Source organism: Dipodomys merriami, unplaced genomic scaffold (assembly GCF_024711535.1).
Source record: "Dipodomys merriami isolate MVZ:Mamm:240054 unplaced genomic scaffold, mDipMer1.0.p SCAF_380, whole genome shotgun sequence".
NCBI lineage: Eukaryota > Metazoa > Chordata > Mammalia > Rodentia > Heteromyidae > Dipodomys > Dipodomys merriami.
The window spans coordinates 32501-58622 of record NW_027205382.1 but is presented as its reverse complement, the minus strand read 5'-3'; the positions used below and the strand labels follow the sequence as shown (position 1 = coordinate 58622).

At 38.0% G+C, this 26122-nt stretch overlaps 1 protein-coding gene across 1 annotated transcript in view; it reads right to left on the bottom strand.

The window, feature by feature from the left end:
* The window catches only part of LOC138805018 (WD repeat and FYVE domain-containing protein 2-like), a 95813-nt gene that overhangs the window by 47093 nt on the left and 22598 nt on the right, over positions 1-26122 (bottom strand). Inside the window, exons 3-4 of the mRNA XM_069989575.1 lie at positions 12690-12744; positions 5581-5731 (exon numbers count right to left, since the gene is read on the bottom strand). Of these exons, the coding sequence (XP_069845676.1) occupies positions 5581-5731; positions 12690-12744 (206 nt within the window). The remainder of the gene's footprint in view (positions 1-5580; positions 5732-12689; positions 12745-26122) is intronic.

The following is a 26122-nucleotide window of genomic DNA, read 5'->3' as shown; positions in this document are numbered from 1 at the left end:
CTGAATTTGTAGATAGCCTTGGGAAGTATTGCCATTTTCATGATTTTGATCCTTCCAATCCAGGAGCATGGGAGGTTTTTCCATTTTTTAAGTTCTGTTTTGATTTTCTTTTTCAGGTTTTTAAAGTTTTCATCATAGAGGTCCTTCCTTTCTTTAGTTAATTCCTAGGTATTTTATATTTTGTGGGGCTATTACAAAAGGAGTTGCTTTCAGGCGGGCTCTTCTCATTGTTTGCATACAGAAAAGCCATTGATTTTTGAGGGTTAATTTTATACCCTGATACTTTGCCAAAGTTTCTAATCAGCTCAAATAATTTGGGAGTGGAGTCCGTGGGATTTACTTCATCTTTCCCTATTTGTATCCCTTTTAGGTTTGCATCTTGTCTTATTGCTGTAGGTAGGCATTCTAATACTAAATTGAAGAGAAGTGGAGAGAGTGGACATCCTTATCTGGTTCCTGAGTTAAGAGGAAATGGCTTTAGTTTTTCACCATTAAGAATAATGCTGGCTGTAGGTTTGTTATATACAAACTTTATTGTATTGAGGAATGTTCCATGGATTCCTAATTTTTCCAGAGCCTTCATCATAAAGGGGTGTTGGATCTTGTCTAATGCTTTTTCTGCATCTATTGAGATTACCATGTGGTTCTTATCCTTGCTCTTGTTGATGTGATAAATTATATTAATTGATATGAGTATATTGAACCAGCATTGCATCCCTGAAATGAATCTTGTTTGATCGTGGTGTATGATTTTTTGGATGAATTATTGAAGTCAATTGGTCAAAATTTTGTTGAGAAGTTTTACATCGATGTTCATCAAAGAAATGGGTCTATACTAATAGTATAATTGTTTATTAAGAATCTGCTTATAAGGCTACAGCAAAAACTTCCATTCTGAGAACAGTCACATGATTCCCAGAACTATCAAACCATCAATGTTCAGCACTGGAAAAATACTCAGAAAGAAGTACTGGCATTTAGGTCCAAAGTCATTAGACCTGGCAAAGCACAGCTAGTGGGGGTTGGGGCATCTTCTCCAAGGGCCTGTCTAGTACTACAACTCCCTTCTACCTCCACAGCAAGAGTCATTAGAAGATCACTACTACAAGCCCAGGGGTTAATAATTTCAACACACTTGTGTTGTGTGTGTGTGTGTGTGTGTGTGTGTGTGTGTGTGTGTGTGTGTGTGTGTGTGTGTGTGTGTGTGTGTGTGTGTGTGTGTGTGTGTGTGTGTGTGCGCGCGCGCGCGCGCGCACGCGCGCAGGCTACTTATATATAATAACATGACTTTCTGCTTGGTAATCAAAAGGAAGAGTCACAAAATGAAGATGATGGTTTTTGGAGCCGGTGGCTATCATTGTATATAAATAGATGAGTACAGAAGAGATACAGTAGTATTTGTTTTTTGTTTTGCATTTTCAGACATTTTAAATAGCTAAGTTCTTGAGGACAGATCCTGCATTTCTGTCCACATTCCATGCTTGGCTAAGTGATACAGAACATTTATGGAATATGCACCATCAGGTTTGGCTAGGGACACAGAATCCAGCACCAGATCAAATTCCATCCTTGCCATTAATTCATTAGTTCTGGTCTTAAGGAGGGATGTAACCCAGTGGGCTATACACCTGGGCCTGCTGGTGATTTTCCTCCTTGCTAGGTGGCTTCAGAGATCATGGGAGCCTTCTAGCTGCTGCTGCCTTATTTCAAAAAAGAGGGCAAATTTTAAAAAAAGAGAAAAAGAAAAATTATATTTTAACATGTATAGCATGATTTAACTATGTACGTATTATGTAATAATTCCATAACGAATAAACATATTCATTAAAACAGCCATCATGTATATGTATATGAGGGGGTGGGGGGTGGTGGTGAGTGTATATGTTAAAGGAAGACTGGATATTTATGTTCCCTCCCAAATTCTTAGATTGAAACCCACTGCCTAATACAATGCTAGTAAGAGTTGGACCTTTGAGAAATGATTAGGTTACAAGAGTGAGGCCCTCATGAATAAGCCTAGTATGTTTATAAAACAGACCTGAGCCAGGTGCAGGTGACTCATGTTTGTAAGACTAATTACTTAAGAGGTAGAGATATGAGGAGCACAGTTCCAGGCCAGCCAGGGCAGCAAAGTCCATGTGACTCTTATCTCTAATAAACTACTCAGAAAAAGCTTCGAGTGATGGTGTGGCTCAAGTGGTAGAGTGCAAGCCTTGAGCACATGCAGGCTCAGGCACAGTGCCCAGGCTCTGAGTTCAAGCCCCAGGGGCCAGCACAAAAACAACAAAAAGAGACCTGATAAAGCTACTCTGCTTCTCTAGTATGCGGGGACATTTACAAACTGATATGCTGGCCCTCAGCACACATGGAATCTGTTGCTGCTTTGATCTTAGATGTCTTAGTCTTCAGAACTGTGAAAAAATAAGTATCTGTTGTTTATAACCACTTAGGTTATAATCATCCACAACAGCAGTTTAAATAGCCTGAAGAAAGACAGGGTGGACTAAAGGCTCTTCTAGTTATAACACTATGAAAAATTATTCATCTGTCAACAAGAAAATTCATGTATTCAATTCAAGCACTGTACTCACCTGAACTGGCTTTCAGAAAGCAGAATCTGGAGTTCCTTGTATTCCCAAATAGCACTACCCGCTCAAAGGTAAGCTGATCTTGCTTCCCACTTCTTGTCATCCTTGTCTCTGATTTTCTTGGTAACATGCCACTTTTACTTCCACAATGGTCATTTTTAGTTTCATTTTTTTCTTTCCAGTGAGAAAAATATCAGCCTACACACATACACACACACACACACACACACACACACACACACACACACACACACACACACACACACACACACACACACACACACACCAGCATACTGCTACACATCTACAAAGAAATTGCAGTGCACCTTGTCATATAATTGAAATTTACTAACTATCAACTTTGTATGGAGATGAAAATGAAAAAGCAGGCCTTACTGCTTATATCTGGCATTTGTTAATCAATAATCTATCTCCACTACTTACTTAATTGCTTACCGGTGGAAAGGCTACTTAAAACAAAAAAGACCAAAAACCTAATAATTCCAGAGTCCTTTAATCCTTGCACTGGGAGTGACATCTACATATGTTCTATATCAGTTGGCACTGAGCTTTCTGGAGCTCAGCCAGGCACAAATGAGGATTACCCAGCAAGTATAAGAGTGCTAGAGCTGTTCATGATTACATGCCTCGCAGGGATTCACCTTGAACATCTGGACCCTGATGACGGGAGACAATAGCACTCACTCTAGATCCTAGGAAAGTCTTATGCCTGAAGCAAAGATTTCATCATTACCAGGGAAAGATGAGCTCACCTTCTATGGTCCTGGCAGAGTAGCCTCTCAATAAATAATTTAAAAATGAATGGATCAAAGACCTCGAAGTCAAAGCAGACACCATGAAAACATTACAGGAAGGAATAGGAGAAACCCTAGGTCTCCTTGGCACAGGATGAAATTTTCTTACTAGAGACCCAGAAACACAACAGATCGAAGAAAGGTTGGAAAATGGGATTGCATGAAGTTGCAGGGCTTCTGCATGGCAAAGGACATAGCTAGCAAGATCAAAGAAAGCCCACAGATTGGGAAAAGATCTTCACTAGTCATATAATGGACAAGGGTCTCATATCTAAAATATACCTCGAACTCAAAAACTTAAATCCTCCAACAAACCCCCAAAGAAACAACTGCCCAATAAATAAGTGGGCTAAAGACTTAAAGAAAAACTCCTCTGAAGAGGAAATAAGAATGGCCAATAGACATATGAAGAAATGCTCAACCTCTCTAGCCATAACAGAAATGCAAATCAAAACAACATTGAGATACCACCTCACCCCAGTTAGAAGGGCTATAATCAAGAACTTTAATAACAACAGATACTGGAGGGGCTATGGCCAGAAGGGAACCATACTGCATTGTTTGTGGGAATGTAAACTTGTTCAACCACTCTGGAAAGCTGCATGGAGGTTCCTCAAAAGACTCCACATAGAGCTCCCCTATGACCCAGCAATCCCACTTTTGGGCATTTACCAAAATGATCGCAAACAAGACCAAACACACACACAACACACAGGAATTCTATGCCTCCATCAGAAAGAATCACACACACACACACACACACACACACACACACACACACACACACACACACACACACACACACACACACACACACACACACACACACACACACACACACACACACACACACACACACACACACACACACACACACACGAATTCTATGCCTCCATCAGAAAGAATGACATTGCCCCATTTGTTAGGAAATGGAAAGACTTGGAAAAAATTATATTAAGTGAAGTAAGCCAGGCCCAAAGAAAGAGGTCTTATGGTTTCCCTTATTTGCAATAACTAGTATATGAGTATATGTCTGGGCCAAGCAGAAAAGGTCAAAAGCTATGTACATATGACCAGATAAGATGATATTAAGCAAAATAAACCCCTATAGGGACACAAGTGGTTTTTTCTTTCTTGCTATTGTTCCTAATGTATTTATAATGTACCACGTGATTTTTTTTTGATTTTTGTATGTTCTTCCCCCATGGCATAACCCGTTTTCACTGTATTTGATGCCAGTGCCCTGCATCTTGTATATACACTTCTCTAGCTTGGAGAGGGGAAGGAAAAAAACAAAATACTTAAATAGGGATACAGGTTGACCCATTGTAACAATGAGATGTACAAGATACTATGTTGAAAATGAACTTTACAATTTAAGCAGGGAGGGGGGGTGAGGGGAGGAGGAGGTAGGAGGTAGGAGGGAAGGGATGCTAGGGGAAAACCAAGGGAGGAGATAACAATGCTTGATAGGAAATGTACTCATTACCTTGCTCCTGTAACTGTAACCCCTCTGTACAGTATTTTTCCTTTTTTTGCCAGTCATGGGGCCTGTACTCTGGGCCTGGGCACTGTCCCACAGCTCTTCAAAGCTAGTATTCTACCACTTGAGCCACAGAGCCACATTCAGCTTTTTCTGCTTATGTGGTGCTGAGAAATCAAACCCAGGGCCTCATGCATGCAAGGTAAGCACTCTACCACTGAGCCACTTTCCCAGCCCTCTGTATGGTATTTTTACAATAAAAAACGTATTTAAAAAAATGAATGGAACCCTGCAGTTTTCTCCTTAAGCACCAAATAGAGATTTACAACATTACTGTCTGTAAAGGAAGTGCAAAAACCTAAAGGTTGCGTTTTGGTGATGGTTTCATCTCAATGTACCATAGTTTTCTGCAGCTAAGGCTCCTACACCTGGGCTGTGTATGTCTGGATGTCAGAACCATATTACAGTTCTGTGTCACAGCAGTCAGCAGGGTCTATTATTTCAAGTGAAGTTAACTTACTCCATTCTTACATCAGGGCTCTTGAAAACTTGTGTCTTAACAAAGCTTCTGAACATTTTCCACACTGGCCAACTCAGCAAATCATAGGAACATTTCATGTACATGCCCCCAATTTCATGACTCAGAGGTCAACAGCTAAATTCTCACCACGGAGTTTCGTCTGGCAAAGGATACTGCAGGCCTGAGGCCACAGCGCTGGTGCGATAGCCTCCCAGGCGTTGCCCACTCTCAGAGCAGTGCCAGGCAAACTGCTTATCCTGTCCCGTGCTCAGCACCCACTCCAGCTCCAGGACAAAAAGGACCATCGTCACTCGGCTCTGATGCGCTAGAAACCAAGAGACAAAAAAATACAATGTATAATGAAAGCATCCTAAGAAGACTTGGAAAGCATGGGCCTGAGAAGCATCATCCCTTTCCCCCTACCCTACCAAAGAGCTAACAATCATATGCTGTTAGGGCCAAGGCAGAACAGTAGTTCTTATCAGGGCGGGATTCCCTTGTAGACAGGCATGCCTGAATTTTTGTTTTTGTTTTTGTTTTTTTGGGGTCCGGTCGTGCGGCCTGAACTCTGGGCCTGGGTGCTGTCCCTCAGTTCTTCAGCTCAAGGCTAGCGCTCTACCACTTGAGCCACAGTGCCACTTCTGGCTTTTTTCTTTTTGCTTATGTAGTGCTGAGGAATCGAACCCCAGGGCCTCATGCATGCAAGGCAAGTGCTCTACCACTGAGCCACCTTCCCAGCCCTATTTTTTTTACAATGACCCACCTCTACCTGTTGCTCCACTCCTACTCCACTTGTGCTAACCCAAGAATCATTGTCTCAAAGAGCTTCAAATGACTTGGCCATGTTTCTCAACATATTAAGGTTGCTACCCAGTGTGATCATAAAACAATCAGGAATGACATTTGTAATGTCTTGCCACTTTAAATGCACTTTTCATAAAATTAAAGCATGTACTGTTTCTGTTGTTGAAGAGTGTTTTGGAAATTTTTAATGAAATTACAAATGAACAACTTTCTGTTCAAATATATAGAAAAAAAAAGGCAGCATGATAAAAAGAGAATGAAATCTGTTATGCCAAAAGACAAATATATGAGATAATGAATCCAGTTTTGGGGCTTGAACTCAGGGCCTAGCTTTTTTTCATTCAAGGGTAGTGTTTTACCACTTGAGCCACAACTCTGCTTGCTGCTTTTTGGTGATAAATTGGAGATAAGAGTTTCATGGACTTTTTCCTGCTCAGGCTGGCTTTGAACTGCTATTCTCGATTATAGTTTCCAGAATAAGGATTCTGAATATTTATAACATGGATGAAAAGATCTTTAGGAGTCTGTCTATGAAATCATATTTTTAGTCAAAGACTACTTTTGACCTTTATGGTGGTTGGTTCTCTAGAAGGCAGATACAATGATAGAGAAGTCATAGTATTGCTGCTTCCATATTCCCTGAGATTCTTTCTTTTTAAGTATCAGATTTAAAACAAACAGGCATTTGTTGAATTGGCTATCCTGTGGGTACTCCTTTTGTTGTTTATTTGTCTGCTTTTTGAGGTAGGGTCTCACTACATAGCCCTGGATGGCTTTGAATTCACAATTATCCTGCCTCAGCCTCCCAAGTATTGACAATTCAGGTTTATACATCATGTCCAAATACTTCACCCCATCCTTATAGTTATAAGAATTATTATTATTACCATTAATATTGCATAGTTATATAAAGAGGTTTCAAGTCCATAAATTATGTTATGAGTACAATGCATCTTGATCAGTCTCACCTCTTCCATCGTTCTCCCCTACATTACTGCCCTGCACATGAGCAGAAAAGTGTCTGTTGAGCACCTGTTCTCAGTGATGTAGACATCACTTAATGTTTCTTAATGTTGACCCAACAGTGCATTTCTGGGATAAAATTGACTTGCTAAGTTTTTAACATATTACTGGATTTGGTTAAATGAAGTATGGTAGACTACTTTTCTGTTCTTGTTATTTTTTAGCATCTGATTTGATATGAAATACTGATTTCATAGAATGGGCTGGAAAGTCTTTCATTTCTCCAAAGATTTGGTTCATTATGAAATAATCTTCTTTATCCTTGGTAATCATCTTTGCTCAGAGATCTTCTTTGATATTAACAAAACTATCTAGCTTCATTTTAATTAGTGTCTTCTCATGACATATCTTCTTCCATTTTCTGAACTTATATCCTTAAACTTAAAGTCAGCTGTGAACATCTTATATTCTATTCTAAGATTGTAATTCAATCTGACAGTCTGCCTTTTAAATTGGCTTTAGATCATTTATTGCTATTGTCAATGTTATATTTAAAGCTATCATCTTTCTGTTTGTTTTGTATTTTTCATATTTTTTCCTTGTCTTTTTTTCCTCTTGGAACTATTTTCTAATTCTATTTTATTGCCTTGGTTAGCTTATAAGCTGCAATTGTTACTTTAATGACTGTTCTAGGATTATTTGTAATTTCTTGTTGTTACCTACTAGAGTCCTTCCTTAACATTTCATGTATATATAGCATAAAAACTGTGCAATGGGGCTGGGAAGGTGGCTCAGTGGTAGAGAGCTTGCCTTGTACGCTTGAGGCCCTGGGTTCGATTCCTCAGCACCACATAAGCAGAAAAAAAAAAGCCGGAAGTGGCGCTGTGGCTCAAGTGGTAGAGCGCTAGCTTTGAGCAAAAGAAGCTCAGGGACAGTGCCTAGGCCCTGAGTTCAAGAACCAGGATTGGCAAAACAAACAAACAAACAAAACAAAAACAAAAACAAAAACCCTGTACAATGGTATATTTCTATTTCTCCTTACCTCCCGGCTTTTGTGTTATTGTTCTCACATATTTTTACTTTTTCATATGATATGAACCCCATGGAACTTTGTCATTAATTTTACTTAAGTGCCTAATGTCCTTACCTAATGGTCTATCTAACAAACAATCTTAAAGTTATTACTATTTAGGCATTTTTCATTCTTTTTAGTGGATGTTCATTTCCCTTTGATATCACTTTCTTCCTGAAGGACTTCCTGTAACACTTCTTTCAGTGCATGTCCACTTCCTGCAACACTTCTTTCAGTGCATGTCCATTGTGATTAATTGTTCTAATTTTTATTTCTAAAAAAAAATTTCCTTTTTTTTTTTTTTTTTGTCCGTCGTGGGGCTTGAACTCTGGGCCTGAGCATTGTCCCTCAGCTCTTCAGCTCAAGGCAAGCACTCTACCACTTGAGCTACAGCGCCACTTCCAGTTTTCTGGTGGTTTATTGGAGATAAAGAGTTTCACAGACTTTCCTGCCCGGGCCCGCTTTGAACCATGATCCTGAGATCTCAGCCTCCTGAGTAGCTAAGATTATAGGCATGAGCCACTGGCGTCTGGCAAAATATTTCCATTTTTGAGAGATTTTCTCAAGATACAGAATCTCAATCAATAAAAGCTGGGCATGGTTGCATGTACTTACCATCCCAGCTATATGAGAAGTAAAAATAAGAGCATCTTGTTCAAGGCCAGTCCAAGAATAAACTCAAACCCCTATTTGAAAAATAATTAAAGGAAAAAGAGCTATAGCTCAGGGGGAAGCATGACTCAAGTAGTAGAATACCTGTAGCAACTATGAGGCCTTGAGTTCAAACCCAGTACTATCAAAAGAAATAAAATCTTCCTATTTTGTTTGTTTCTCCCCTCCCCCTTTCTCCCTGTTTACCTTTCCTTTCTTTTTTCCTTTTTTCATTTTTTTCTTTTCCTTTTTTTTTTTTTTTTTTTTGAAAGAAGATCTTACGTAGCCTCGGCTGGTCTCAAACGCTTGATCTTTAGGCCTTATGCTCCTGAGTACTAGCATAACAAATATGTACTACTACACCCAGCTTTTGATTTGTTCAGTTAGTTAAAATATGTTCTGGTCTCTTTCAGATTATTGATCATTTTCTGAGATCCTTTCTCTAATTTGTGATATATGCTATATATTTTCAAAACTGTTTTAAAATTATGTATTCATCTTAAGCAGTTTTTGTTTTTTGTTTTGTAGTGCTGGGATCAAATTTGGGACCTTGCATATACAAGATGAGTGTTCTACCATGGACCTATCGCCTTAGCCAAACAATTCTTGTCTTTGCTATTGTGCCAATTGTCTTATGAAGACAGCTTTCACATTTATTTCTAGCAGGTACTTCAAGGTTATCACTAACCAAAAACAAATTTTATGTTAATATTTTCACAGCCCTTCCAGCTCAACGTAATTGGTTTAAATTTGCATTTGAAACCCAAAAGTTTTTGGGTGAGTTTTAGATTTATCATGAGGGATGTTCCTGCCTATTCAGCATCACCGTGAGGAATAAATTTCCTTGTCACCTCTGGGCCAATGAGAGAAAGGTTTCTTCCCCTTTCATTCCATGTGAATATAGTCCTTTATAAGTTTTCTATGGAAATCTTGGTTCTAGTGTTTCATCTCCCTCAGGCTCCAAACCTTGTCTCTGGCCCCCAAGTACATGTTCATACTCAAGCACTAGCTATTACTACTTCCCTTTATCTCCACAAGACAGCTGTAATATAAGCTGTTATGTCTATTACTATGAGATTTAGTTCTCTCTGCTCTGGGAACTGGGGAATTTTGTTCTTCTCAAGAGCGTATCATTACATAAAAATAAACAACCAAAACATCAAAAAGTGTTGCTTACCATTTTTACCATGTTTGTGAAGAAAACTTCTATAACAGTCTAGGTATCAATTTTTTAATAATCCTCTTGCAGATAAAGTAGAAACAGATAAACTATATTTTAAGAAACTCTCTCAAATAATGGTGCCTAAGCTTGGTTTCTCATATGTTCTTCATATGTGCATCTGTGAGGCCAATCAGAATTTTTTGTTTGTTGTTTGTACTTATAATGGGGCTTGAACTCAGGACCTTGTACTCTCATTTGACTTTTACACTCATGGCTGGTGCTCTACCACTTGAGCCATGCCTCCACTACCAGCTTTTTGCTGGTTAATTGGAACTGAGTCTCTTGGGTTGGTCTGCCAGGCTGGATCCTAACCTTGATCCTTAGGTCTCAGCTTCCTGAGTAGCTAGGACTATAGGCATGAGCCACTGGCACCAGTCTCAATTAGTATTTTTAACAAGACAGTAGAGAACCACATATTTTAACAGGCATATCTATAAAAAACACAAAACTTGGTAGAAATTAGTGTATAAATGATAACTGTAGTAGAAAAATATCTTGATAAGCTGAGATGATGATTTAAATATGATAATGAACAGCATGTAAAGTCTAGGAACTAAAACCAAAAATAAAAACAAAAACAACTTCAAAGCTGGTCATGGTCACACATACCTCTAATGTTAGCACTTGGAAAGCTAAGGCAGGAGGATCATGAATTTGAGACCAGCTTGGACTATATCCATGAGACTCTGTCTCAAAGAACCAAAAATAAAAAAAAAAAGAAACAAACAGAAAACACACACATACAACCAAAACAAAAAACAAAAAACCCTCCACCTCAAAAAGCTGGATAACAAAAAAAAAAAAAAAAATCCATCAAAAGTACAGAATACAGTCTAAAAATAATTCTGAAGAGGACTGTTGAGGTAATAAATGCCCTATATGAACTACAGTGTAAAATGGCTGCCAGAAAGTTCATCTTTGTTCTATGACAAGACTGAGAACCCTTATCTCCAATTAACCAGTAAAAAGTCGGAAGTAGAACTGTGGCCAAGTGGTAGAGCATCAGCCTTGAGTGAAAAGCTAAGGGAGAACAACAGGCCCAGTTTTGGCAAAAAAGGGGAAGGAAGAAAAAGAACAGTGTGCAGGAGAGGGAAGAACTTTGATTTTGTTCTTAATCAGATTACACACACATAAATTAGTTATCTACTGCTGTGTATAATAACTTACCTAAAAGTTGGTGGATCAAAACCATTAACATTTGTTATCTAGTTTCTGTGGGTTAGACATCTTGGTGCATTAGCCGGGCGCTGGTGGCTCATGCCTGTAATCCTAGCTACTCAGGAGGCTGAGATCTGAGGATCGCGGTTCAAAGCCAGCCCGGGCAGGAAAGACTGTGAGACTCCTATCTCTAATAAACCACCAGAAAACCGGAGTGGCGCTGTAGCTCAAGTGGTAGAGCGCTCGCCTTGAGCTGAAGAGCTGAGGGACAGCACCCAGGCCCAGAGTTCAAGCCCCAGGACCGACCAAAAAAAAAAAAAAAAGAAAGAAATCTTGGTGCATTTTGTCTGAATGCCTCTAACCCTAAGGTTTCTCACAGGATGGAATCAAGGTATGGGATGTAGATGAGGTCTCATCTGAAAGCTTAACAGATGCAAGGTCTGTTTCACAGCCCTTTCACATAATACTTCTGGGCTGAACTGGGAGAATTAGGACATCAATGGATGTGAACAAGGCATCATTTCAGTTCCTCAGCACACAGGCCTCTCCACTGGACTCCATAGGATGCAGGTTTCCATCAGACACATAAACAAGAAAGAAGAGAGGGCCAGTCTTGGTGTCTCCAAACCTAATCTTGGAAGGGACCATCATGACTAGCTAGATATTATAGGTTCGGCTCATATTCAAGGGGAGGAGTGTGAATGACAGGAGACAGTATGCATAGGAACCATTTTAAAGGTACCTGTCATACTAGGCATACTTTTAGATGGATCTAGTAGCACAGTGATATCCCAAATTTGTTGCCAAGACAATTAAAACTCAGGTTTAAAGAACAAAAGCTCAGGTTGTAAAAAGCAAGAGCTGAAATATAAAATACTTAAATGTTTAATTTAAAGTTTTTTTTAAAATAACCAACAAATCAAAAGGAGAACAAGAGAGACCGCTGTATTCAGTTATAGTCATTCTAATAGGCAAAGGCCAACAAAGGAACTTTCTAATATATCACACAACAGTTTAATGAACCTATTATCTAGGCATATTTTACATTGGTCTATAGATTGCTTATAAACAAACATTCTACTTCTTGTTCACTATCTAATCCTGAGTTACTATAACAAGTAGGTTCTCAATAAATGTTTGATGTAAAAAAGTAGAGAAATTATTATTAAGAATTACATTATGGTTGATAAGAAATGTACTCATTATCTTGCCCATGTAATTGTAACCCCTCTGTACAGTATTTTCACAATAAATTTTTTAAAAAAAAAGAATTATATTATGGGAAAATGAATTCTAGTTTCAAATTTTCAAATAAAGATCTTAATGCTTAGATCTTTCCCAAATCAGACTGTGAAAAATCATCAATAGATAGTTTGAAGACTGTGTAATTTAAAACTTCCTCCAACTCCCTACCTTGATAGTTTTTCACAGAAGTCATCTTGTTATAATCTTCTGACAAAATAAACTCCTGCAAAAGAAAAGAAAAATCTTAAGCAAAAAGAAACCCTTTAAGTTAGAAATTATATTTTGGTAAAACAAGATTTTATAAAGCCAATAATCATAGAATTACATCAATATTAGTGCTTTGCCAATCAACTCAGTATTTGTGTACCTATCTAAAAGAAACTATAATTACAATTCAATGCAAGTATCACAGTCTTTACCATGTAACTCTTCAATTGACTTTAAAATATATGCATGAGAAAAAAAACTGCATCAAGTTCAGCATCTTGCAATTTGAAAAATAAACTAGATTCAAAATACTTTTCTCTCTGTGGTGTCACAGTTGAAAATTTGCCAATGAGCAAATAGATCACAATTTTCTACTAGAGTCTGTGCTAAATGGACAATCTCAAGGCTGTTTCTTGCTCATTCCTTGTAGCTAGGTATGTTGCACAGTGCCTTGGCACAGTAAGTAATCCATAAATACTGGTCAATTATATGGAAGGCACCTCCCAACTTGAGATCAGTTTGGATATCAACTGCATTTTTCATATATAGCACACTGTATATACTCCCTGTAGGAACACATAAAAGGTGAGTATGTGGGTTTCATCTAAGCACCTATGTAGAAACATTGCACAGGTACAAGACAGGTGTTGGGCTAGCCAAGTTTTGAGTCCTTCAGCTTCTTTCAGATGCAAAACATCCACATATTCTTTAAAAAGAAGTTGTCAAACACAAAGAAAGCTACAAAGTGTACTGAAGTAATGCTTTTATCTGAGATTAAAAACAGAACAATGAATCTTTTCACAACATTTGGAAGCATCTTGAATTTTTCTCTGAGGATTTAAAAATGAGGAGGGATGGGAAGACATACATAAACTCCTTTCTTGCAATCAGGTATTTACTGAGTTCATAAAATTTATGTAATCTTGAGAAGAAAATAATTATTGTGAAGTGAAGGTGATGTGAAAGAATATACTGGGCAGACACATTGCTTCTCTCTCTCTCTCTCTCTCTCTCTCTCTCTCTCTCTCTCTCTCTCTCTCTCTCTCTCTCTCTCTCTCTCTCTCTCTCTCTCTTCCCCCCCACCCCAGTCCTGGGACTTGAACTCTGGGCCTGTGCACTGTCCTTGGGCTCCTTTTGCTCCAGGCTAGCCCTCTACCACTTAAGGCACAGCTCCACTTCAGGTTTTTTCTGTGATTAACTTGAGATAAGAGTCTCACAGACTTTCCTGCCTGGACTAGCTTTGAACTACAATCCTTAGATCTCAGCCTCCTGAATAGGTAGGATTACAGGTATGAGCCACTGGCACCTGGCTAGCTCTCTACTTTTTAATTCCACACCCCATTAAGAACATTATCTACAAATAAGATTTGCTACACAATGATTTTCTCTCTTATAACATTTTTCTATGTAACACTTTTTAAATTCGTAGTATTATTCCTTCAAAGAGTAGCATGTATCTATCCATTTCTCATTTCTGAAAAATTAGACTCACAATTGGAGAGATCAGGCTTAAGTCTAAAAGAAATACAGTAGCTTGTCCCACAGGAGCTAATTGATAGTCATTGATTATAAGGAAACCTTAGTTTCCTAAATTTTCACTTAGGCCCACTTACTGCCCAGCTTGAATCCCAAGGAGGAAGACATGGCCCTGTGCTCCACACTTCAGAGGACTTCAAATGTCTTACACACATGCAAAATTAAATGTAGTGAAGACAACTGTTATTTGGCCAAGTGTTCACTCAGTGTTCATTTAGTTCATGTTATTTTAAACACAGAAATTGTTCTGTGGCTTTGGTAAAAAAAAAAAAAAAAGTCACCTCAGTTGCTTTTGGAATAAGACAAAGTATAAAATAATTCAACATAGGTTCAAGACATACACAGATTTAAGACCCATACACACAGAAGAAAAAAATTACCAGTGTATTACACTAGTAAATCTAATTTTTCATTTGTTTTTTGTAATAAAAACATATAACCATGGTGAAAATTTGGGAGAATATGTCACTTTTCATTATTAGTTTTTAATCATAGAAGCCATGTTATTCTTCTGGGTGTACTGGGACACATCTGTAATCCCAGCTTCTCTGAAGCAAAGGCAGAAGCTTGAGCCTAGCAAGGGCAAAGCTAGCAAGAGCCTGTCTCAAAACAAAATAAAGGGGTTAGGGTACAAAACAGGATGGAGGGGGAGAAATGTCATAGCAGTAGAAGAGGGAATAATGAGGCTGAATAGTAGAAATAGTTTGTTGCCATAAATAAAAACAAAACAATGTAATATGTTGAAGTACTTAACAGGGGTTTGGCGGGGGAGGGAGAGTATAGATAGGATGAGACTGATGAAATACATTCATAAAATTTATACATGTGTGGAATATCACAATGTGATGCATCCTTGTATACTTAATGTATGTTTTTTTAAAAAAGGCTATAGTATAGCTCAAGTGGCAAAGCCATTACCTAACTTATGCAAGGCCAAGAGTTAATCACCAGTACCCCCCCCACACACACACACAACAGATATACACAACATCATATGCTATTCTAAGAGATTTACAAAACATAAACATTTAAAGACCCATTATGTTACATTTCCCAAGAGAAATAAAATGAAATGTATCAGGGTAATAACGTGTATTAAAACAAAATCTTAAGACTATTTGGTGATGCTGCTTTAACAAATCATATAGGTCATTCCAGGAGTATATAATTACTAATACCAATGTTTTTGGTGAATGAATAGAATTCGTAATCTTCTTTGACTAATTAGTGTTTGTATTATTTCCAGTTTTTTTAATAAATATTAATATATATCTCAAGCAGCAGTACTATAAAAGTTCTATGAATAGAACTACTGGCCATTTAATATGTGATAGATATTGCCAAATTTGAGTTTTCAAAACATTTAATCTATTACCATTCAAATAATATGTTAAAGTATGGTTAAAACTTACTTCCTTAAGATTGATCAAAGAAATCAGAACAAAGATACAGACATTTTAAGTTATGTTTGGATAAAATTTCTCTTTCTATCTTTTATTCTGTCCTTCCATTCAACTGTCCAGCTATCACCTAGTTAATTCTAATTCTCAGTGTAATAAATCTCACACTACAGAGTATGCAATGGAAAAGTTAGTAACTGTCCCTTTTGAACAACCAGAGTTATTAGTCTGATGTAGCATTCCACATTTAGAAATTCTTACGTGAGCCGGTGGCTCACGTCCTATAATCCTAGCTACTCAGGAGGCTGAGATCTGAGGATCACAGTTCAAAGCCAGCCCAGGCAGGAAAGTCTGTGAGACTCTTATCTCCAATAAACCACTAGAAAACCAGAAATGGCACTGTGGCTGAAGCGGTAGAGTGCTCACCTTGAGCTGAAGAGCACAGGGACAGCGCCCAGGCCGAGTTCAAGCCCCATGACTGACCAAAAAAAAAAAAAGAAATTCTTACTCTAACACACATATACACCAGAAGATTCTGTTTTGTCTAAAATTACTATCACAGTAAAAACAGTATCATACTATAGATGTTACTCTGTAATTTGCTATTTTTACTGCAAATATACCAGTATTATCTTTCCAGCAAGCACAAAATTATAACATTCTTTTTCTATTAATACTCCATAAAATGAATATACCTACTTTATGCAAGTATTTCCCCTTTAAATGTACTTGTCTTCTATTTTCTTTTTACTATTACAACAAAGTCTAATGCTGGATTTAGAGGGAAATGCAATATCATCAGTGTAACTGAGGGAAAGCAAGGCAGAGGAAGCAGACAAAGATGAACAGGCACTCCTACCAAGCTGGCCAAGCTTCCCATAGAAGTCCAGCTGCGGCTCCAGTGCACAGAAGTCTCTGGGCATACAGAACTGAACATAAGGTTTAGAAAGAATCCCTTGGAAGAAGGGGTGAGGAGAGAATTTGCCAGCTAGTTTTCTCCCTCCTCCCTTTGAATTTTGGTGATAGCTCTATGGGACTTCAGCTTATTTCTCGTGAAAAGTAGTACTACTTAGCCCTGTTTGCAGTCACTGTGATGTCAGATCTTTGGCCCAGCTGCACTGGCTCCCACAATAGATTAAGTGGAAGAGGAAACCAGAAATTCTGAGCTTTGACCTCAAAGTGGAACAAGGAGCTCAGAGGGTCCAAGGGGTGGGGGTAGGGAAACACAGGCAGGGGGATTGAAAATGAAAGAAAAACCCTAGCCCCAAAGTAACTGAAACAAAACAGAACTGGCAGTATGGCTCAAGTGATAAAGTGCCTGCTTAACAAGTTTAAGGCCTTGAATTAAAATCCCAGTATGGAGAGAAGCTATGTATTAACAATAGTTGCTATTATTATTTTTTTGCGTGGTTTTCTAGAAATGAAATTAATGTTAAGGTATTGGATGGATATTACCAACATAGTTTTCTAAACGATGAGTGCTAATTTATGTCTACAGTAAAAAAAAAATTGGGACTATTTTCTTCAATTTTAACTAATATGTATATTCTAAGATTACTATTACTTAGAGAAAAATGTAGCTATAAATGTTTCTAATGCTTCAAAATATTTATTAGCCCTTAGGTACTACTTGTTTGAGAGCTTTCACTGCTGTCGGATTATAGTGTTTCTTATAGATTGAGGACATCATCCTTTTACCTTTTCCAAACAACCACTGTTGCTTTATCTTATTTATTTTATTTTATTTATAAATAGCTTTTCTCAAACTTTAGAAACTTTGGATCTTACATAGTGAAATATAACAATATAACAATATTCCTTTGTAATTTCCACTGTTTCAAGCCTACAATTTTCTTTAAGAATTTGTAGAAGTATTCTCTCTATTTAGTTCCTTTGGAGGACACATACTTCAAGGTGCCATCTTAGAAATAGAGACTAGGCCTTTATCAGATACAGAAACTACACAGTCCTTAATCTTGGACTTCCCAGTACCCAGAACTGTGAGAAATAAATTTCTGCTGCTTATCTAATCTCCAGCATTTTACTATGGCTGCAGGAATGGGCTAAGACATATGGGATAAAATTAAAGTCTGTGCCAAACATAAAGATATTTCAACTTCATGTACATGTCAAAATAGCAGTAAGCCTAGTGTACTTATTGGCCAATTCTGTGTGTGTTTGTGTGTGTGTATATATGTGTGTATTTTTCTCTCACACACACATACACACACATAATCAATTGTAATGTAATTAGAAAACAATGAGCTTTACTCTATTGCTGTTTGCTGATCTTATAGTGATCCTTACTTTCTGGTCTGAGCTTACTGGTCAAGAAATACTATCACAATTCCAAGCACTCTCTACCTGTTCACCTGTTAAGTATGAAACAAAATATGTTCTTGAGAATCCCAGTAGAATCATGGTATGTTACACATTTTAAAACCCTCAATTTTTAGTTTCTTACTTTGTTTGAAAACTTGCCAATGATCTCTTATGTCTTAAAATATAGCATCACTTAGGAAACTAAAATTAGGTTGTTAGCTACTGATTCTTTGTCATGTTTGTGTAAAGATATAAACTGGCTGATTGCACTATGAACCTACATTCTATGAAGAAAACAGAACTATAGTTAAATTTCCTACATGAGTTTTTCCTCAAAAATGTATTATTCACTAGACACTAAATTCAAAATGAACTATGTGAGTGGGGACAGAAGGGAAAAACTGGGAGAGAGCAAATGAAGAGGTGACATTGTCCAAAAAGAAATGTACTCTTTATGTGACTTATACAACTGTAACCCCTCTGTACATCACCTTTATAATAACAACAAAAAAGAAATGCATTCCAAGCCAATTAGCAAGGTCATTACCCCACATAAAAAAGAACTGAGTCTAAATGTTACATAAAATGAAAAGAGAAATAATGTCATCTGTTTAATTACCTAGAAAAAGTGCTATATAAAATCCTCCAGCTCCAAGATAGTCTTGTATTTGTGCCCAAACAAAGTCATTCCTGAAGGGAACGGACACATAAAAAGTGTCATCAACACAGAAGCATAATATTTCTGATTGGGAATAGAGATGTCCTTGTTCTCGATAGCCTCTATAAAAGAGAAGCTGATCTACAGGCAAAGTCTAGTTGTGAGGCCAAATATTAAGTTTCTCACTTTGAATATCTGTGTCTGCTTTAAGAAGTTCAAGGAAGCTGGTCACTGGTGGCTCAGGCCTGTAATCCTAGCTACTCAGGAGGCTGAGATCTGAGGATCACGGTTCAAAGCCACCCAGGGCAGGAATGTCCATGAGATTCATCTCCAATTAACCACCAGAAAACCGAAAGTGGCGCTGTGGCTCAAATGGTAGGACACTCGAAGAGCTGAAAGACAACACAGAGCCCAGACCCAGAGTTCAAGCCCCACAACCGACAAAAAAAAAAAAAAAAAAAAAAAAGAAGTTGTGCAAGGATAACTTATTACCTAATGTCTCAAATGTAAGTGAAGTGAATAATTTTGTAGAGTTAAAATAAAACTTTTATTAAACTCTAATTTCTCCTCCTCCTTCCTTCCCTCAACACTTAACAACAATCCTTTTTACTTGAGATACTTCATATAAGTGGTCATACACAATTTTCCTCTTCTCTGTGACTAGGCACATTTCACTTAGCACGATGTCTGGAAGGTTCATTCTTGACCACAGCATGTGACAGTATTTCCTCTTATTTTAATACTAGATAATATTCCTTAGTATGTAGAGATCACATTTTCTTTATCCATTCATCTGTTGATGGAAACAATGGTCACCTCTACTTCTTGGTCACTGTGAATAATACTATAACAAACACAATGTGCAACTATCTCAAGAACCTGAGTTCAATTTCTTTGGATAGATACCCAGAAATGTGATTGCTGAATCACATGGTAATTCTATTTTTAACTTTTTTTGAGAAGCTCCACACATAAGAGGATAATTGATTTAAATTCAGTGTTAGGACAGTATTGAACCAGGCTAAATTAGTGACATTAAGGCATTAGAACAAAAGCAACCTAAAATCCAGGACATTAAAAAAAATCAAAATGAGTAAAGATCCAGCAATGAAGAATAAATTCTGTTTTAATATGTAACTTGAAGCCTCTCTCACACCCTGTCCTAATTAGGCTATTTCAGCCAACTATGCTTTAACCTTGGACTAATAATTTGCTCAGAGCTCCAGACAAATATCTCAAGAAAAAATATCCAAGAAAACTCATCCTTGAACTAAAAACAGACCTTGTTAAAGGAGCATAAACTTCTCCTAATGAAATAATTTTACATTCTAAATAAATATCTTCTTAAAAAACTTGGCATATTGGGCTGGGAAGGTGGCTCAGTGGTACAGCGCTTCCCTTGCATGCCTGAGGTCCTGGGTTCAATTCCTCAGCACCACATAAGCAAAAAGAAAAAAGCTGGAAGTGGCGCTGTGGCTCAAGTGGTAGAGTGCTGGCCTTGAGCTGAAGAGCTGAGGGACAGCGCCCAGGCCCAGAGTTCAGGCCCCATGACCGGACCCCAAAAAAAAAAAAAAAAAACTTGGCATATCCTCAATATGTCAATTGAGACTTGGTCTCTAGGAATGTCTTTAGTTCCAAAACAGAAATACATATTAGAGAGGGTTGTTAAGACTGCAAAGTTAAACATTGTAACTAATGAGAGTGCATATTTATTTTCCCAATTAAGAGAATATATGATAGAGGTAGTTATTCTATACCCCAGATGAGTGCAAACTTCAAGATGTTTGACATTAACATCAGCAGCAGCAACAACAACAACAAAAGCCATGTTTCCATTTCCTGGAATTTGGTTTTTTTTTTTTCTTCTAGAGGTTAAAGGTGGGGCAGAGAGCTGGGAAAGTGGCTCAGTGGTAGAGTGCTTGCCTTGCATGCATGAGGCCCTGGGTTTGATTTCTCAGCACCACATAAGCAGAAAAAGCCAGAAGTGGAGTTTTTGGCTCAAGTGGTAGAGCGCTAGCCTTGAGCTGAAGAGCTGAGGGACAGCGCCCAGGCCCAGAGTTTAGGCCCCATGACTGCCCCCCCCAAAAAAAAGGTGAGGCAGAAAGGAAAGGGAGGGAACAAAGGCAATCATGTTATTCAATATACACTATGTGGAAAATGACCTATGTAACTTGTGGGCAGGGGATAAGAGGGGGGAAACTGGGGAAAAGTAAAAGAGGGGTGGAAGAAGAAGAAGAAAAAAAGGAGGAGGAGGAGGAGGAGGAGGAGGAGGAGGAGGAGGAGGAGGAGGAGGAGGAGGAGGAGGAGGAGGAGGAGGAGGAGGAGGAGGAGGAGGAAGAGGAGGAAGAAGAAGAAGAAGAAGAAGAAGAAGAAGAAGAAGAAGAAGAAGAAGAAGAAGAAGAAGAAGAAGAAGAAGACAAAGAAATATACTCATTACCTGATTTATTAAATGTTAGCCCCTCTGTAGCTTAATAATCACAACAAATTTTTTTTTAAGATGCTTGGCATTTAGTCAACAGAGTGCAAATAAAAGTCATAGAAGGGGCTGGCAAGGTGGCTCAGTGGTAGAGTGCTTGCCTTGCATGCATAAGGACCTGGGTTCGATTCCTCAGCTCAAGCAATAGAGTCCTAGCCTTAAGCTGAAGTTCTGAGGGACAGCGCCCAGGCCGAGTTCAGGCCCCATGACCAATTAAAAAAAAAAAAAAGAGTCATAAGAAACAAGCACCCATATCATTAGGATTTTTTTGATTTGTCAGATTAGCTCAGACTCACTGTTTCCAAGCTTGGGTGATAACATCAAAAATTTTCAACAGCAAAATGATTTGGGTAATATCATGTGCCTAACAGAAAGAACATGTTTATCTGGAGGAAAGTTAGACTAACTTGAGACTTACAAATATCACTGACGCAGAGGACTTGGCACACTTCTTGTATGCCCACATCTCGAGCCTGGATGTGCTGTTTTCTGCTTGGCTTTTTGTTTTGGGTTTTGTTTTTTTTTTGTCCTGCTTTTTCATTTTTATCAAATAAAAATTCTTTAAACTTCTCACCTAACTAGATTCATCCTTAAATTCTTTTCTATGACAAGGTCATGAACTCAGCATTAGAGCTGTGAAAACAATATCCTACTTTACAAGCTTGGAACCTCATGTTGAGATTCAGACAATTGGGGAATCATGCTGGATTTGTAGAGGTCTTGGTTCTAGTGACATCTGTTGGTGACCCTACAGAGAAATTGCGAATGGGGGGGGAGGGGGGTCTGACAAGTGTTACTACCTTTAAAACTGCTTTCTTTCTTACTACACAGCTTCAAAATTAGCAATGTCTCTTTTTTGCCCAATTATCAGGAAGTTCAAAATCAAATTCAAGTCATAATCATATTATGCTAATCATCTGCAATATGTGGGTTATCCGAGGTTTTCCACAGGCTCTTTTAGTTGCAAGGAATTCAAGTCACTAAAGATGAGAGGGTTTCCTGTGAAGAGAAATGGGCCAAGGAAGCTGCACTGGCTAGCCTTTATCTTTCATAGGGCATCTCTTCTGGGATCTCTGCTGTTCTCTGTAAGAGAAATCACTTATTATCTGTTCACAATCAAATATTCTCTTCTGACAAGCCATGTCTGCTATGAAGCCATCACAGAGCACAGTGAAGTTTTTCTCTAGAGTAATACAGTGGTAGGTATACAACCATTACACATATATCTAAACCTACACAATGTACAATACCTAGAGTGAAACTTGACAAAATCTATGGACTTCAGGCAGTTCATCAATTGTAATAAATGTACCACTCTGATGGAGGAGGCTATACAAGAAACAAAGTCAGGTTTACAGACTTCAGCAGTTTGAATCGTGAACATACCCTAAGCACATGTGTTGAAAGCCTTATCTCTACTGTGGAACCTTTAGGAGGTGGGAACTAGTAGAAGGAAATTAGGTCACTGGGATGTGCCCTTGAAGAAGATATTTGGACTGGTCCTTTCCTTGCCCCCCCCCCAACCCTGCTTTCCTGGGGGGGGGAGGGGGACTGGGGTCAAGAGGTCCAAAGCATCAAAGCCACACAGCTATGGACTGAAACCTCTGCAACTATGAGTAAAAATAAGCCTTTCCTCCATTTATTTACTTATTTATTTATTTTGTTGGTTGTGTGTCCTGAACTCAGGGTCTCGGCGCTGCACCTCAGCTCTTCAGCTCAATGTTGTTTTGATTTGCATTTGTTTTGTGGCTAGAGAGGTTGAGCATTTCTTCATGCGTCTATTGGCCATTCTTATTTCCTCTTCAGAGAAGTTTCTCTTTAAGTGTTTAGCCCACTTATTTACCGGGCAGTTGTCTCTTTGAGGATTTGTTGTTGGGGGATTTAACTTTTTGAGTTCCAAGTATAGGTTAGATATGAAACTCTGTCCGTTATAAGGTGTACAATTTTCTACTTGTAGTACCATGTTGGTGCTCCAAAAGTTTCAGATTTTGAAACATGTAAGTTTCTGGATTTGGGAATTAGGAATGCTCAATCTGAACTATTCTAAACATTTCAGCTTCAATGCTGGAGTGCTTCTAGCATTGAGGCTAGAGTGCTTATAATAGGTAAGATTTAAGTTTTATTTTATAGAACAATAGAAATTGCAATGTATTCCTTCTGTTCCCCATTCATTGTCCCAATCCTCCTAGTCAGTTCTACTTTTTCCCATACTATTACCTTTATGATCTTCAAATACATATAATCCGTTATGTTTCTTATATATATAGTTCCAAGGGAGGGTTTGGGAAGGCAAGTATAGTTTGTTTCCAATGCCCAGCACATATTAAGTGAGATAGATTGATAGATACCCACACATATTTACATATATATATATATATATATACATGCATTACATGTTTATAGGAAGTGTGGTGCTTAGTAATGCATATTTTTATTTATATTAAATCATCAGAGAAAGGTTAAACAATTTGCTCATCAATAGTAGGCCTGGAAGTTGGAAGTAGATTTCTCAGTTGGAGTTCAACATTTCCCACAGAAGGATTAAATGAAAACATGTATATTACTAGATGTCCAAATAATAAAACAAACAAAGGAAGGGAATCAATTGATAAACTAAATTTTCCTAATCAATGCTGAAAACCAGAACAACCTAATACTTATGACTCAAATCTCAAAACTAATCAATACTTTCCTTTGTGGGTCAATAGAAAACACATGATGTACTGCTTTTTCAAACTGTTTCTAACTACATTCTCACTTAAAAATACTTAACTATCTTTCTGGAATAAATTCACAAATTTTTAGTTCTGAATATACATGTTTTCTCTCATAAGTAGATGCTAGACCTAAAAGATAAACATTTAAGTAAACAGATACAAGATTCTGTGTGTATTGTCTATTGTGATTATTCTGATTAAAGTATGGTATTTGTACATGCAAAATACCATGGTGAAGCCTCTTTTAAGAATTAATATATACTTTAACAAAAATTAATATTAGGAAGGTTAAACGTGTCCTGTTTGAAGTGTAAGTACTAGTTGGAGGGGGGAGAGTGAATAGAAGGGGAAAGGAGGTACAAGTATGCAAATAAAACAATGAAACTTCTTGCATGTGAAAATGCAAGGAAAAGCGGGAAGGACAGAAAGTGATAGAGGGGGTGAGTCTTATCACTATAAGTATAGATACATAGGTTAAGATAAAACCGCCTTGGACAACTAATTGATGCTAATGAAAAATACTCAAGTTAAACGAGGTAAAGAAAACAAGGAAATACCACTAAATTTGGACAACATATATGTCATCCTATTTCATACACAATTTTGAAAATGAAATATACTTGTAAACTAGCAATTTTATATATATATATATATATATATATATATATATAAGTGAAAATCTGAACCATTGCTGTATGAAGCCATTTAACCCTGGCCTGGAATATGACAAGCTTTATATTTGGGGTTTTAGGTTAATTCTTAAAGGCAGGAAAAGAATTCCAGGGAGGTGATGGAGCAGAAAGTCAGCCATGAGGGCTGGTATCTGTTTGGGGGATTCTATATTCACAAGCATGGATGTGAAAAACAAAAAATACATTTGAAATCTGATATGACAGTTCTGAGAGATGGGGCTGAAGAAGTAGGAAACATTTAGTCTTTGGACTTTATCCTTCCAGAACTTTTCCTTGAGGAACAGCATAATTACATGACTATTTTGTTTATCTGATGGCAGAGAAGCTGAAGAAAACTAGAGAACACAGACAGTAGGACCAGACTAGGGCTTACAACAATGGTCCATGAAAAAGCTTCAAGGAACAGTAATTTCAAAATGAAAGGATATAGTCTGAAGATAGTTCAGAGTTTGAGGGAAAATGTAGATCCTGCTTCTGGTTGGGACTACTCAGTGATGCTTTTAGTAAAGGAACAGATGACAAAGAGCACATTTTAAGGAACAGAGAATTATTTCTAATCAGAATCTACTACATTGGAGGTATCTTGGAGACACCCAGGTAGGGTTGCTTAGAAAGCAGCTGGAATGTGAGGCTCAAGAGAACAAATGGAATGCAGTCTTGAGAACTAGCAGCATAGGATAGTGAGGCTCAGAGATGATCACCAAGAAAGAGTAGGTGGCAGGAGGGCAAGACCCTCAGGAAACACGTCCCCAAGGTACCACAAAGGAGAAAGAACTGGTACAGAAATCTAGGAGGAACTCAGAAATTTAGAAAACCATAACAAATATCTCACCACAACTCCACTCAATCTCCTTGGAAGGCAAGTTTCCAGCATTTTTTCCCTTCCTACCCCAAAGAGAATGTTTGATTTCTCTCCAATTCAGGAAACCAGTTAGATCTGTATAACTACTGCCAATGGAAAAGCTGAGTGGTTCTTTGTGTCAATATGATTAGCAGTCTTTTTGCAATTTTCCCCAATGAGCTTGTGGTCTAATACTGATAAGTTTTCTTTCTATATTACACAAAAATGTTTATGAAAATTGAAAGTATCTCTGGTACTGAGAGAAGAGTCACTCCTCATCTGTAAGGTGGAGAAGCTGGTGAAGAATGAGTGTGGAGAGGGGAAGAAGTGTATAAACAGTGGAGGGCAAACATCTTAGAAAGAAACACTACTCTATTTCCACCACTGTGGGTCACCATAGCTTCTGGGTTTAGCCAATGACATCCAGTGATCAGGACAGATCTAATACCACTCCTCTCTTTGTTAATAAAAAATTTTTTTTAAAAATCCTCTAGCCAGCCAGGGGTGCACTAATCTTCCAAAATTGCCTCAGATCACAATGTCAGGTGATGGCAACTCAGCAACCACTGGGGCTATGAAAGAGTGAGTACTCCCTTTACATGTTCCGGTGCTAGTGAGTTCTGAAGCTTTACAACAAGAGAGTAAATGTCAGATGGTTCTTTGGGGGATATGATTCATGACTGCTGTCATCAAGATTCTCTTGAGAGAGGAATGCTTTAGCAGGTGATTAACATGGAAATGCCACATCAGCC